Raw genomic sequence first — 14,746 nt, 5'->3', positions numbered from 1 at the left:
TATTGTATCTAAAGGAGAATAATTTTTTTTTGCATTTAAAAAAGATGTTTGTGTGTGTCTTTTGGAGCCCTAGGCAGCCTCCCTCCTTCACCACCCCCTCCAGACTGGAAGAGCCCCGAGGGGCTCCAGGAGTCCCCCCATGGAGTGATGGCAGCATTTGCCCATTTAACGTATACTGGTACAAGTCAGCCAGGTTTCAGTGTTTTAATCAGAGTTAGCAAGGTTTGGGAGGGGGTTACAAAAACAAAGTCAGCATTTCTTGTAGACCCATCAAGGGCCAAGTTTCAGGGTTCTCGATTTCTCATCACGATTGCAAAATTAACAGTCTACTCGCTCAACCCACCCCTCGAAGCTGGGACAAGGGGGCAGCTGCACACTTGAGCCCCTCATCTGTTACCAGTGCCCACATGGTCCACATCTCCAGGGGGCTGAGGCGGTGCACCAGAAGGAGCCCTCTGTACAGGCAGGGGTCCAGAGGGTCCAGGGGTCGCCGTATTCCAAATGTCTTGAAGCCAGCATGGTGCATGGGGCTCACCCCCAGCTTTTTCAGGCACATCCCCACAAAGACGTCATCAATGGGGAAGAGTTCAGCCTCTTCCACGGCTGCTTGGAGGTGCTGCACAGTGGCTCTGGACATGACATACCCTCCGCCCCCAGCATAGGGTGGGTAGTGGCGGGCCCTATACATGGAGGGTGGGATGAAATATTTGACCTTGGTGTTCCTGTTGGGCAGGGCCTGGCGGATGACATCTCCCACCAGTAGGTCCTGGGCTGGGTCCCAGCCATCCAGGAACTCCAGCACATTGGGGACATGGACAAAGACATCGTCATCTCCCTTTAGCATGAAATGGGCCTGGGAACAGGCAGCTGCCACCCAGCGCTGCAAGTGCAGCTCCTTGAGTGTCAGGTTGAAAAAGTCCTCAGCAAAGTCCCACTGTAGGATATCATCAAACTCCCGACTCTCGTAGGCCAGCAGCTGGGCTGGGGGCGCAGATCCTGCCACCCCCAGGAGGAACACCAGCTTCAGCTGCCGGCCCTTAGCCCAGCTTCCTGCCCGGCCCCATGTGCTGCGGATGGCCACCCGCCGCTCCACGTGGCCAGGCTGTGACTTGATGGCCAGGAGCAGAAAGGTGTCCTCGGCACAGCCCGAAGGCTCCAGCAAGATGGAGAAGTTGCGGCAGTGGCGATAGGTCAAGAAGAGGCGGTGACGGTTAGGCAGGAACAGGGAGGCATTAGCCACCGTGTGGTTGGGCGGACACTGGCTGCGCCGGGGCCCTGGGGGAGCCCAGAAGGGCTGTCGGGCCGTGGGGCCACCCGCTGGGTGGGCCGCCTTCTTCAGGAAGAACAGGCAGCTGAGCAGCAGCACAGCAAGGCTGTACAGGACCAGCCAGCCTACCCTGCGGAGCATGGCAGGGCCTGCAAGGAGAGAGCCGGTGAGCGACTGGGCCCGGCCCTGGCCCGGCCTCCACCGCCCCGGTCCCAAGAGCAACCCGCAGCCCAGCAGCTAGGTCCTTCGATTTATCTTCTATCAGCGTGTCCTCCGGCTCTTTCCAGAGTCCCTCTCCCAGAGGACAGACCAAACACACCTGCTATGCCAGCCCTCGCTTCCCTTCTGCTGTCATTAGGGGACTCTTGGGTCAACTTTTTCTCCAAAAGGACTTGCAGCCACTTTAAAACTGAGGCACCACGAGTGTTTTCAGCATTTCCCACGAAACTCAAGTACCTAATGAGCTTTAGTGAAAGTGGCACAGCTTATTTCCAAAAAAAAAAAAAAAAGTCTAGAGTGGTGGCAGGCCGTGTGTTTCATGTCTCAGAGATGACAGCCCCGGGCACTGCCCTTAGGGCGTTTGCTCCTCCAGGGAGAGGAAACCACTGCAGGGCAGCAGCAGGCGGCGGAAGCCACCACAGAACTCACCCATTTAACACACACTGGTACAAGGTTTGGGAGGGGTGCAACACACACTGGTACAAGGTTTGGGAGGGGTGCAACACACACTGGTACAAGGTTTGGGAGGGGTGCAACACACACTGGTACAAGGTTTGGGAGGGGTGCAACACACACTGGTACAAGGTTTGGGAGGGGTGCAACACACACTGGTACAAGGTTTGGGAGGGGTGCAACACACACTGGTACAAGGTTTGGGAGGGGTGCAACACACACTGGTACAAGGTTTGGGAGGGGTGCAACACACACTGGTACAAGGTTTGGGAGGGGTGCAACACACACTGGTACAAGGTTTGGGAGGGGTGCAACACACACTGGTACAAGGTTTGCCTGAAGTAGTTGGGGTTTCCTGGGAGTCATTTAAATGGAGCTTTAGGAAAAAAAAAACAACATGCGCAGGAAGAGCATGAAAGCAAATAGGAAAGCCATAGACTTGTACTAGGATGGCTTCCCTGCGGCCACCCCTCACCAGTTGTACCGCTTACTGAGTCCTGGTTTTCTCTCAGCAAGTCTCCCAGCAATACAAAGAGAAAGCTGAGAAATGGTGACTTAGTACAGTAACCTGCCCAAGAGCCACAGTAGCCTGGCAGCAGTCCCCTCCTCGTCACCTCCCCCTGCCGTGTCCTGGTCCAGCTGGCCATCACTTCGGTCCGGTCTACCCGCATTAGCCTCCATCGGGTGTCCCTGCCGCCGCTGCCACAAAAGCACCTCTTCTAGCTGCCAGGGATGCAGTGGCAGGCGAGGCAGGCAGGTCCCAGCCCTCACAAAGAGACCAAGAAACCAGTACGAACTTCAGGGAGTGCGGAGAAGAAACTGAAGCAGTGTGATGGAATAGAGTGACCGGAAAGGCTCTTTCAGCCCACGGTAGTTTAGAAAGCCCTCCCTGAAAAAGAACACTTGAGCAAGAACTGAACAAAGTAAGGGACCAAACCACGTAAAGACCTGGGGTGGGGGGGAGAGTGGGGGAGTGGGCCGGGCAGAGGGAAGAGTTAAGTGCAGAGCTCCTGAAGCAGGACAGGAGAGAACAAGGTCCAGCGTGGCTGGACCGGAAAGAACAAGGAGGAAAGTGTTAGGTGGTGAAGCGGGAGCAGTAGCCTGAGGAGGGTCACATGCAAGATCCATGGGGAAAGTTTGGGGAAAGAGCTTGGGTTTTATTGTAAGCACCACGGAGATACGTCAGAGGATTTACCAGAGGCAGTAAAAGAATTTACATTGTTTGGAAGGTCACTACTGCTGCTGTTTAGATGTTGGATTGTGGAAGCGCAAAAGTGGTAACAGGAGACCAGCTAGCAAACTGTTGCATTAGTCAGTAACCAGCCGCAGCTGAGACTAGGGTGGGGGCCGTGGAGCACGTGAAAACCAGATGGATTTCAGGCGTGGAAAATGGATTTCAGGTGTGGGAGCTACGCCTGCTGTGGGTGAGGGCACCCAGGGAGGGGAAAGAGTTGGGGGCGGGTTGGTGGTGCCACTTACCGAGAAAGGCGCAAAGCCAGCTGTTTGGTTTTGACTTGTGCGTTTCAGAGGCCCAGGCTGAGGTGCTCTGTGGACCTGATTTCCCCTTTGTCCACAGCGCTCCCAATGCACCCCATCCCCCAGGCGCTTCACTGCGGGAACTAACCCGCAGCTCCCCACCGCAGTGGCGGCGGCCGTTCCTCTGCTCCCCACTCCACACACCTGCTTGTGAATCCCATTCAGTACCTGCTAAGCGTAAGCCTCCCTCCGCTCTCTGAGCCCCCAAGCCTGGTCCTTAACCGGCACGGGCTTCAGCGAGTGCACGCCCCCCTCCAAGTGGGTGCTGAGCCCTAAGGGTCTGAAATTGTTTCTGGGGCCCTCACAGGGCTCGGTGACCCATCACGCTTTGATGAGGGAAAGGGTCAAGGGCTGGTTCATTCTCTCCACACGACAGCCTCTAAAGAGCTCTTGTGGAGGCGCAAAGGCCCGTGGGGTCGCCAGAGCAAGGACCAGAGCCCCGCGGGGGACACCCCTCCGGGCCTGAGCACAGCGAGCGGCGCTGCCCGTCGGGGAGTCCGGAGCAAGCGCCGCAGGCTGGCCCGTCCACAACCCGCGGCTCCGGCCATTCTCGCCCCAGCGGGGCGAACAGAAGCCGACAGGCAACAGGAGGCCACCTGGCCCCGACGGTCCACCGCAGGCGGGAGGCCGCTCCCGCGGGGCAGTGCGACCGCGACCCCGCTTTTGTCAAGTCGACTCCTCCCGCCGGGGGCTCGGAGCCCCTCCGCTCACAGTGGGACAGCCCCCTCCCAGCAGCGGGGCTCCAGGCGCCCCAGGCCAAACACCGCCCGCCCCTCGCCTGCCTACCTGAGCCAAGACGCCGAGCGGACACAGGCGAGGAGCTCACGCAGCGCAGCCGCGTAGGCACAGCTCTCTCCGCTGCGCGCGGGAGGTGGGGAGGGCTCAGCGGCGACCCCTGAGCGCTGGCCACGCCCCCGCGCGGCCCACCAACCCAGCGGCTAAGGCCGGGCTTAGGGGCGCGGTCTCTGGGGGCGGGCCCGGGGCCGCCGCGGATCCCCGCCCACCTGGGTCTGCGCAGCTCCCCGCGCACCTGCCGGCTGAGAGGCCCGGCCCTGCGGAGCCCGCCCCGGGGAGGCCGACCCCGCTCTCCCCGGCCAGCTCCACCCCCGCTCCCCACGGCCAGGCTCCCCGCTCCTCCGAACAGCACCCTACCCCCCGCTCCCCTCGGCCAGCCCCCCGCTCCTCCCCAGCCAGGCACTCACGCCTCCTCCCGAACAGGCCCCCCGCGGCCCCGGCCAGCACCCCGCTCCCCGGACGCGCGGCGGCGGCTGGACAGACGCGGAGCCGCGGTGTCAGAACAACCTTTAATCCCGCGCCCTACGGGACGAGCCCCCGAAGCGCCTCCTCCGTCGAGCGGCCCTGGATCAGCTGGATCTGGATCTCCACCGTCAGGGGGTCGGGGCGGTAGTCGCTTTCGTACACTGAAACCAAAGATATTCTTATTTCTGAGGAAATATTAAAGTGTGAATCCGGAGCGATGATGGGCTGGCAGTGCCGGGCCATCCCGGCCCGGCTCACGACACGTCCCGGAAACGCAAATGTGACCTCCGCCGTCTGGAGGCGAGCACGGTTTCAGAATCAGATTCCGCCCTCGGGTCTTAACCGTAATAAGGAATAAAATTAAATCACATCTAACTCGATCATTTAACAAGTCTCAGTTTGAATTACAAGGTGAACTAGCTGCTTTTTCTTGGAACATCTTTTTCACTTGAAAGTACGCTGACAAAATATGGTTATTTCGACGTGAATATTTGGCAGATATTTTCTAAAAAAAGAATGAAGCAAGCCTGGCACTTCAGGGAAAACAACTGAAAGCATTTTGATAAATACATTTATAACATTTGAACTTTTCAAGTATAAACTAGAATTTTGTAACACTGTATCTGCCACCATGAACTTAACAGTTTTCCAATACTCAAAAGACTTCTGATGTTGTGGTTGACGATAAAGAACGCGATTTTTGGTTAATGGATAAAAAAATGTGTCAACAGTTGGAAGATCTGCATAACTCAGTGAACCAGTATTTTACAAATAACAATTGCCAGATGTTAACAATTGTGCATGGGTTCAAAATGCAATGTTAAAAAAAAAAAAGGCAATGTAGACCAATGGATTAACATAACTGATTATGAAAAAATTCATCCATATAGATTCAGTTTTCACACTAACAACCTTTAAAAAACTACTAGTTGTCAAGTCTCATGCAAAGAGGAATATCCAGTTATTTAAAAGCCTATTAAAATATTTCCCTCTTTGCCAATTACATGTCCATGTGAGGTTTTTCTTCATACACTTCAACTACAGCAACACGTCACAGACTGACTGCAGAAGCAGCTATGCAAATGTGGCTTCCTCAATTAAGCCAGACATTAAAGAAATTTGCAAAAATGTAAAAAAAAAAAAAAAAGTTTTGTTTAAGCCCATTTTAACCCCAGGATTCAATCACAAATCTCATGTCCATATTTGTCTGGGTCTTCAATTCCAGTAGTGTAAGCCCTTTGTTCTTTTTCAAAGTTGTTTTAGCTATTCTAGATCCTTTGAATTTCTATATGAACTTGAGAATCAGCTTGCTGATTTCTACCAAAAAAAAAGAAAAAAAAATCCCTCCAGGGTTATGATTGAGATTTTATTGACTCTCTAGATCAATCTGAGAAAAACCAACATCTTAACAATGTTGAATCTCTTGATCTATGTACATAGTATATATCTCCACCGATTTAGGTCTGGTTTCTCTCAGCAATATTTTATAGTTTTCAACATATAGAACTTCTATTGATAATGCTATTGTAAATGGTATTATTTAAAATTTTTAATATCTGTTCATTGCTCGTATATGGAAACATTTTTTGAATGCTGACCCTGTATTCTGCAACCCTGTTAAACTCACTTCTTAGTTTTAGAAGCTTTTCTAATATATGCATTTAGTGCAATAAATTTCTCTCTAAATACTGCTTTGTTATAGCCTACTAATTCTGGTATTTTGTATTTTTATTTCCATTCAGTTCAAAATACTTTTTAATTTCCCTTTTGATTTCTTCTTTGACCCATAGGTTATTTAGAAGTGTGTTATTTAGTTTCTAAAAATTTGGGGGTTTTGCAAATATTTTTCTGTTACTGATTTCTAATTTAATTCCACTGTGGTCATAGAGGATACTTTATATGACTTGAATTCTTTTAAACTTATTGAGACTTGCTTTATGGCCCAGGTTATAGAATATCTCAGTTCTGTGTGCACTTAAAGAATGTGCGTTTGTGTGTGTATGTGTGTGTGTGTGTGATTGGATGGAGTGCTCTGTAGCTGTCAGCTCAAGTTAATTAGCAGTGTGATTCAAGTCTTCTACATGCTTATTGATTTTCTGTCTATTTGTTCTGTCAGTTACTTATTTGTGCTGAAATCTCTGAATTTTGGATTTGTCTATTTCTCCTTGTAGTTCTATCAGCTTTTGTTTCATGTATTTTGAAACTCAATTATTAGGTGCATACATGCTAAGGACTGTTACATCCTCCCAATGAACTGACTCCTTTATTATGAAATGACCCTCTTTATCCCTGGTAATAGTCTTTGCTCTGAAATCTACTTTGTCTGATATTAATGCAGCTACTCCCATTTTCTTTTGATTAGTGTTAGCATGAATATCTTTTTCCATCCTTTTTATTTCTCGTATTTTTGTATCTTTATATTTAAAGGGGGTTTCTGATAGGTGGATAGCTTGGTCTTACTTTTTTATCCAGTCTGATCATCTCTGCCTTTTAATTGGGTATTTAGACCATTTATATTTCATGTGACTCAATATAATTGGGTTTAAGTCTACCATCTTGTTATTTGTTTTCTATTTATCCCATATGTTCTTTGTTTTTCTGTTTCCACCTTCAGATTAACTGAATATTTTTATAATCACTATTTTCTCTCCTTTGTTGGCTTATTAACTATAACTCTTTGTCGTGTTTGGTAATTGCAATCATTGTTGCTTTTGTTGTGGTCATCCATTTACAATGCTTGGTGTCAGTTTATCTCTTGTAAAAATAAAATAGTGTGTGTGTAAAAAAAAAAAAAGGTACAGTTCAGGGGCTTTTAGTATATTTACAATGTTGTGCAACCATCACCGCTAATTTCAGAACATTTTCATCACCCCAAATGGAAAACCCGCACCCATTAACCAGTCACGCCCCATTCCTTCCTTCCGCCGCCCCCAGGCGACCACTAATCTACTTTCTGTCTCTATGGATTTGACAATTCTCCACATTTCATATAAAATCGTTATGTGGTCTTTTGTGTCTGGCTTCTTTCCCTTAGCATTGAGTTTTCAAGGTTTATTCATGGTTTAGGACATGTCAGTGCTTCATTCCTTTTTGTGACGGAATAATATCCCATTGTATGGATGGACCACATTTTGTTTATCCTTTCATCCGTTGATAGCCATTTGGGCTGTTTCCACTTTTTGGCTGTTCTGAAGCGGGCTGCTGTGGTCTTGCTTTAGACTTTTGCAGCAGTCTCCCAGCTGAGTGACCTATCTCCTACCTCTCCCTCCAAGCCAGACAGTTCTAAACATTAAATCTAGGGGCTTCCCCGGTGGTCCAGTGGTAAAGGATCCGCCTTACAGTGCAGGGGACACAGGTTTGATCCCTGGTCAGGGAACTAAGATCCCACATACCACGGGGCAACTAAGCCCACGCGCCACAACTACTGAGCTTGCGTGCCTCAACTAGAGAGCCTGCCTGCTGCGAACTGCAGAGCCCACGTGCCCTGGAGCCTGCACGCCACAGCTAGAGAGAAGCCCACGCACCACAACGAAGATCCCGCATGACTCAACTAAGACCCGATGCAGCCAAAAATAAATAAATAATAAATCTTAAAAACTTACCTATTTCAATGCTGCCACTGCCCATACAACAAGTCCAGGCTCCTTATACAGCAAATAAGGGCTAATGTCCTGCAGGAGCAGGACCACCGATGAGCCAGAAGGACCCTGGACACTCGTAACCCTGAGCCTCCCTACCCGCTCCATCCTGGCCCCCACCCCAGAACGCCTGTCCTGCCCATGTCACAACCGCAGCAGGGCTACAGGGAAGACACAGGGTTTGGTCCTCAGGGTAGGCACGGCCCTCCCACCGGCTGGAAGATATGATTCTCCATCCTTCCATTCCTTTGGTCCCCAATCAGGCTGATCCCTCAGCAAGTCCTGCTATATTTGTGCCCTTCCCCAAATTCATATGTTGAAATCCCAGCCCCCAAAGGTGATGATATTAGGAGGTGGGGCCTTTGGAAGGTGATTACGTCATGAGGGCAGAGGGAGACCGCTGGTCCCTTCCACCACGTGAGGGCCCAGGGAGAAGGCGCGAACCAGGAAGAGGGCTCTCACCTGATGCTGCTGGCAACGTGGTCTTGGACCTCCCGGCCTCCAGAGCAGCTGGAAACAAATGTCTGTTGTTTACAAGCCACCCACGCTGTGGAATTTTACAGCAACATGAACGGACTAGGACTGGTCCTCAGTATACACTCCCTGCCCTGTTACCATCATCGGTCTTACCTTTTTTAGCTTTCTTACTCTTATTCTTCTTTGAATCCTGAGAGGAAGAACCACAGAATAAGTTCCTTGCTGGAGTGGGGGGAGGCTGGGGAAGGGGTGGGTGCTCTCACCTCGCCAGGGCCTCTCTTGGTCTCCTGGGGAGCAGCTGCCCGACCTGCCCGCTTGCCTGGCCCCTCGCCCTCGAGAAGGCCGCCCACCGTGCAGGTGACCCTTGCTGCGTCACCCCTCCAGCCCCCACCTCCTGTGGTTCTGGCCCCCCTCCCCGTCCTCGCCTCCCCCTCCCTCCCACAGCCTGGCCAGGCTTCTGTGGGTGGGGGAGGCCAGGGGCACTGCTGTACCCTGTAAAGCGTCAGCCTGTCGGTCTCCAAGGTACGGACCACCCCAAAGTTGCACACGGTGGACACGAATGGCTCTCCGGAGAGCAGGGGCTCCAGGACCACCGGGCCACTGCCCAGCACCCGGAGGACGGGCGGGTCCTGGCGCAGGTCCTGACGAAGCTCCTTCTTCTTCTTGCTCCCCTTCTGCTCCTGTGGGGAGAGGCCGGCGAGTGGAGGGGGGAGCAGGGGACCGAGGGAGCAGCCTCCCGCCACCCAGGCCGCCCCACGCAGAGGCACCTTGGCTGGTTCTTTCTCCCCTTTGCCTGCTTTGTCTTTCCCATCGTTTCCCTTCTTGTCTTTCTCTTCCTTGTCTTTCTTCTTCCCTTTCTTGTCCTTCTCTCCCTTTCCCTTCTCAGCAGCTGAGGGATTGCTGGGGGAAGGTGGCACCGCAGGCCAGGAGAGAATCTAGGGGACAGGAGCTGGGTTGGAGCTAGCCAGGATCTTTCTGGAAAGGCACCGAGACCCTGCCAACAAGGGAGCAGGGCTACAGATGCCCGACAGAAGAGCAGAACAGAGGAGAAGTGGGGCAGTGTGTGGACCCCGGAGAATTCCAGCCTCCCACCTTCTCCTCCACGATGGTGACGGTGGTCCCTGAGAGCAGGAAGGCCTTGAGCAGCACCAGGTCCTTGAGCGTGTGCTGCATCTTGTAGTCGCAGGGGATGACGTCAGACCAGGGCTTGCGGACTGTGCTAAAGAGAACTGTCCTTGGGGAGGGGAGATGGAGACATGGGGGCCATCACCCAGGGGGCTGTGCTGGGGACCAGGGACAAGGCTGGGAGGGTACTGTGAGAAGATGTGCACACATGGGCACAGCATGAGGCTGTGGGGCCCATGCTGTCAGGGAGGGCAGGGGACAGAAGGCCAGGAGGGCTGTGGGCCAGAGGAGAATGCAGAATGATAAATGCCAGGTGTGGTCTGGGCCCTGCTCCCAGCCCGGTGAGCAACCTTACCCCGGGGACGGGCAGAGCCGGGGATCCAGGCGCGGCCGCAGCTTGGCCAGCTCTTCTGCAGAGTCTATGGACCGCGGCAAGGGCGCTGAGGCGCCAGAGACGACAGACACCGCCAGTTCCCCGGACCGGGACTGGGAGGCCAGCCCAGACTCTACGGAGTCTTCAGCCTCTTTGACGGGCTCTTTGGGAATGTCCTCACCCAGCTGTTCCGTGCTGGGAGAGGGCTTGACGATCTGCCACAGAAGACACGAAAACACGTCCAGGGCTGCCGGCCTCAGAGCTCTCACCTGACACTATGTGAAGGTGGTGTAAATGGGCACCAGTGTTTGATGGATGTGAAGCAAAGCAAACACGTGGACTTAGGAGGCAGGAAGTTATAAAAAAAATACCAGTCCTGTTTTTTCTGAAAGTTCTATGTTAACAGTAAAAACAGTAACAACTTCCACATGAGCCGGGGACCCTCGCGTTTTTTGGGGGTTTTTTGGCCACGCCCTGCGGCACATGGGACCTTAGTTCCCCGACCAGGGATCGAACCCGCGCCCCCTGCAATGGAAGCGCAGAGTCTTAACCACTGGCCTGCCAGGGAAGTCCTGGCCCCAGGCATTTCTCCTAGTCGGATGACACCGCTGGGTTTTCTTGTGACAGGAAGGGAGCCGGGAGGTGTAGGGGGAGTTGGAGAACGCGGCTGGGAAGCCAGCAGCCTAGTCGGGAAACTCTGGGCTGCTCCCTTGTTATGTCCTTTGCTCCTATCTCGGGGGGATGGGAAGGGGTGAACACGGTTGAGAATTACTCCAGCTGCAAGAAACAGGCTGAGTGGAAGCCAGTTTCCTGCTCAGAGTAGGGTGTGAATTGGAAAGCTCCATGTTAAGGGTTTTCCTGGGTCCCCAAAGCCGTTGTGCCTGCACAGGAGACCCTGAGGACCCGAGAGCAGAGCCCCATGGACACACCTCAGCCAGAACGCGGCCGTATTCATTTCCTTCGCCTTCCTCATCTTCCACAAACTCGTACGTTACATAATAGCTGTAAGCGATGAAAGGGCCTTGGGGCCCTGGTTCCGGGTCCAAGACCGAGGAGTCCAGAACCCCTCTGACATGTCCAACAGTCACCACTAACCGCGCCTCATGCGCCAGGAGATCTGCAGGGGGGAACGGGCAGGGGTGAGGGGAGCCGCGGGCAGGGAGTGGGCAGGCAGACAGCAGGGGAGGGCAGGCGAGCTCAGCTCCTGCCTTCTTTCCTCCGAGCAGGGCTGAGCCTCACTTTGCAGACTTGGGTTTGAATCCCAGCTCTACCAAGTTCAACACACCGTGATTTGGGGTAAGCCTCTTTTGGGCAAGAGGCCCCTCTTAAACCTTGTTTCCCTGATGTGTAAAATGGGAATGGTAGTAGCTACTTTGCAGGGTAGTTACAGATGGAGACTATGTTACCTTAGCCCGTGCTGGTACTCAGTAGGCGTAGCTATTTTTATCAATGTTTTGTCACCCTGACCTTGAGAAGGCTCTGGTGCAGCTTGTGCTGTGAGCCACAAGGGGGTGATCTCAAGCCACCACGGACACCAAGAAACTAATTTAAAGAATGTTTCCCACTTGTCTAGGAAGGGAGGGGAATGTGATGGTCCCAGCCTCCCTACCATTTCTGTCGCCAAATCTCAATCACAACAATCAAAATCTGGGAGAGAACTCTGACCAAGAAGGTGACCTACACCTGACCAGGGTCTGGGTCAGCCAGGGAGCTGGATGACAGACACGTGCAGCCAGTAGGGTGACGGGTGGGCCAGCAGGTCCCCCTCACCCCCCGCCCTGCCCTGCACATCGGCCCCCTCACCCCCGCTGTGGCTGAGCCCTCGGAACAGATGCTTCTCGCTGGATGCCACGGTGATGTCGTCCAGCACGCAGAGCCCGGACAGGCTGTCGATGACGAAGCCCCGGTAGCAGGGCACCAGGGCCAGCGGGTTCCCCTTCAGCACCAGCAACCTCAGGTGCCGCTGCGTTCGGAGGCCGGCCACCATGCCCTGCAGGTCCGTCAGGTCGTTGAAGCTCAGGTCCAGGGAGACGAGGTTGGGCCTGAAAGGTGAGTGGGACCGCCAGGAGTCAAGAGGCCAGAGGTAAGCAAAGGGGTGGGGACAGGGAGCCGTGGTCTTGCCACGGCGCCTGCATCCCCCAGCACCCCGAGTCCCCGATGGACAAGGCCTGGTGCTGAGGACGGGATGGGAGGCTGTGCCCATCCTCGACTCGCAAGCCTTGTGCTGCCCTTGACCCGGGTTAGCCGCCCTGCTGGGAAGGGGCTCCTGGTTCTCCCGGTGCCCTCCCTCCTTGTGTGGCATAGAGGTGGCCACCGCCACATCCTGCCTCTGCCGGACTTTTGTGTATACAGACCTCTTCTCAGTTAGCCGTCTATCTCCCATAGAGCCTAATACGGGGTTGTGCATCTAGAAGGTTCTTAGCAGAGAGGGACAAACTGGCGAGGAAGGCGGAGGGGAGCCTCTGCGCGGAGGAGCAGCGGGTGGGGGTAGGAGAGGTCGGTAAATAGGGGGGCCTGGGAAGAGGGTGCACGAGGCTCGAGGGGTCTAGAAGCTGGAGGACGCTCTCCAGAGTCAGACCAGCGCGTGACCACAGGAAGCCATCTGGTTCATTTCTTGGGGAATGTGGGTGAAGAAGAACTGGCCGGTGAGGACAGAGGAGGCGCCCTGCACCCCGACCTGGAGAAGAGGGCCTCCCTACTGCACAAAGCAGAAAGCAAATCAATTTCAGCTCTGAGAACAGAGGCACAAAAACAAACAGAACCAAAACCCACAAGGGGGCAACGCATCAGTACCATCCCGCCATCACATGTGACAGTCTCCCAGCTGTTGAGTTCAGGTTCTTCAACTCCCCTTCCTCCCTCCTCTCATCCTGCCCGCGATGTTGGCCAGCCAGTCACGAAAATACCCGAGAAGAACATTTCATGCTGACCGGCACACAGATTTTACCCAATATCAGCCTCCTTCAAGAGACCTGGTGGACACATCAGCAAAATGGATTCGCAGGAAGTGTACCCTCCTTTTAAACTCAAAACAGCAAAAGACGGAGGTTTCACACATATATGTGTTTCTATGAAATCCATACTCAGCATTAAGCAGGTTACGTTATCGTAAGTCTGTTTTCCAAACCAAAAACCAGAACACTAAAAAAAATTTTTAAAAAAACCAGAACACTTAGAACTCTGTCCATGGTACGAGTCTGAACTCAGCTGTCACACAAAGTCCAAAGTGTACGTTTCCTTCCTGAGCTACACACCCTGACGGCTGAGGTCAGCGGAGGGAAGGGATCCGGAATTGTACACAGCCAAGGCTGTGAAGAGGCAGCTTGGCCAAGAGTAGGGAAAGAGGAGGAAGGAGGAAGTTAGGGTCAGAGAGACGGACCTTCCACGAGCACGTTCCCAGGAGAGCTGGGAAAGCAGGGAAGCGATGTTGCCCTGCGCCTCGTGCCCCTTCTGGGCCGTGAAGAAAGGAACCGTCATGAACGTCGGCCCGGCGAAGCGCTGCCCAGGATGCGGAGCCCCGGGAGAGCTCAGGGCTCCTCCGACAGGCCTCCCTGGCCCCGCGTCCGTGGAGGGCTTTTCACGGGCGGTATCCGAGGCCCTGAGACTCCTCAGATCCAGCGTTTCAGCTTCCCACTGCTCACCCACCAAGAAGACAAAGTCAAACCGAGAGCTGTCTGTAGGGCAGCAGTTCTCAGCTGGGGGTGGTTTTGCCCCGCAGTGGACATTTGGTGCTGTCTGGAGACCGTTTGGTTGTCGCAGCTGGTCTGGGGTGGGTGCTCCTGGCATCGGGTGGGCAGAGGCCAGGGACGCTGCTCTACCTTCTGCAGTGCCCAGGACGCCCTCATAACCAAGAATTAGCCGGCCTGAGTGTCAACAGAAACCCCGAAGCAAAAGGTCCCACTCATTCCCACTACCTCTTGGTGTCCTTCCCTGGGCCTCAGTGGGATTTTTTGTTTATTGGGTCAGAGAAATAAATCCTAGGTCCGGCCTTAGCAGCAGGAGTTATTATAGAAAAGAGCAAAGGGCTTCCCTGGTGGCGCAGTGGTTGAGAATCTGCCTGCCAATGCAGGGGACACGGGTTCGAGCCCTGGTCTGGGAAGATCCCACATGCCGCGGAGCAGCTGGGCCCGTGAGCCACAATTACTGAGCCTGTGCGTCTGGAGCCTGTGCTCCGCAACAAGAGAGGCCGCGATAGTGAGAGGCCCGCGCACCGCGATGAAGAGTGGTCCCGCTTGCCACAACTAGAGAAAGCCCTCGCACAGAAACGAAGACCCAACACAGCCATAAATAAACAAAAAATTAAAAAAAAAAAAAGAGCAAAGCTGAGTTCTCCCAGCCACCAGCATAGAATGGCCCAAATCTAATGCTCAACCCCTCCCTCCCTCTTTCCACGTGGGG

At 53.7% G+C, this 14,746-nt stretch overlaps 1 protein-coding gene and 1 long non-coding RNA gene across 15 annotated transcripts in view; one reads left to right on the top strand and one right to left on the bottom strand.

The window, feature by feature from the left end:
• Positions 1–190: 190 nt before the first annotated feature.
• Positions 191–14,746, bottom strand: part of LOC309611414 (N-acetyllactosaminide beta-1,3-N-acetylglucosaminyltransferase 4) — a 37,584-nt gene continuing 23,028 nt past the window's right edge. For 4 of the 14 annotated variants that reach the window (XM_082355876.1, XM_082355877.1, XM_082355870.1 and 1 more), the window contains 10 exons: positions 12,152–12,390; positions 11,278–11,465; positions 10,331–10,563; positions 9,943–10,084; positions 9,618–9,785; positions 9,342–9,530; positions 9,004–9,040; positions 8,836–8,920; positions 4,778–4,896; positions 191–1,416 (listed from right to left, as the gene is read on the bottom strand). In XM_082355876.1, coding sequence (XP_082212002.1) covers positions 335–1,416; positions 4,778–4,896; positions 8,836–8,920; positions 9,004–9,040; positions 9,342–9,530; positions 9,618–9,785; positions 9,943–10,084; positions 10,331–10,563; positions 11,278–11,465; positions 12,152–12,390 — 2,482 coding nt within the window. In that variant the 3' untranslated portion in view covers positions 191–334. The other 10 variants (XM_082355879.1, XM_082355878.1, XM_082355875.1 and 7 more) reach the window with 10 other exon arrangements.
• On the top strand, positions 1,421–2,335 carry LOC309611489. Its single transcript, XR_014234558.1, has 2 exons — positions 1,421–1,972; positions 2,270–2,335. It is a non-coding gene; the product is annotated as an uncharacterized lncRNA (long non-coding RNA).

Source organism: Balaenoptera borealis (genome assembly GCF_965194805.1).
Source record: "Balaenoptera borealis genome assembly, chromosome: 14".
NCBI classification, from domain to species: Eukaryota; Metazoa; Chordata; class Mammalia; order Artiodactyla; family Balaenopteridae; genus Balaenoptera; species Balaenoptera borealis.
The sequence above is the reverse complement of the archived record's forward strand: the minus strand, read 5'-3'. Positions and strand labels throughout refer to the sequence as shown.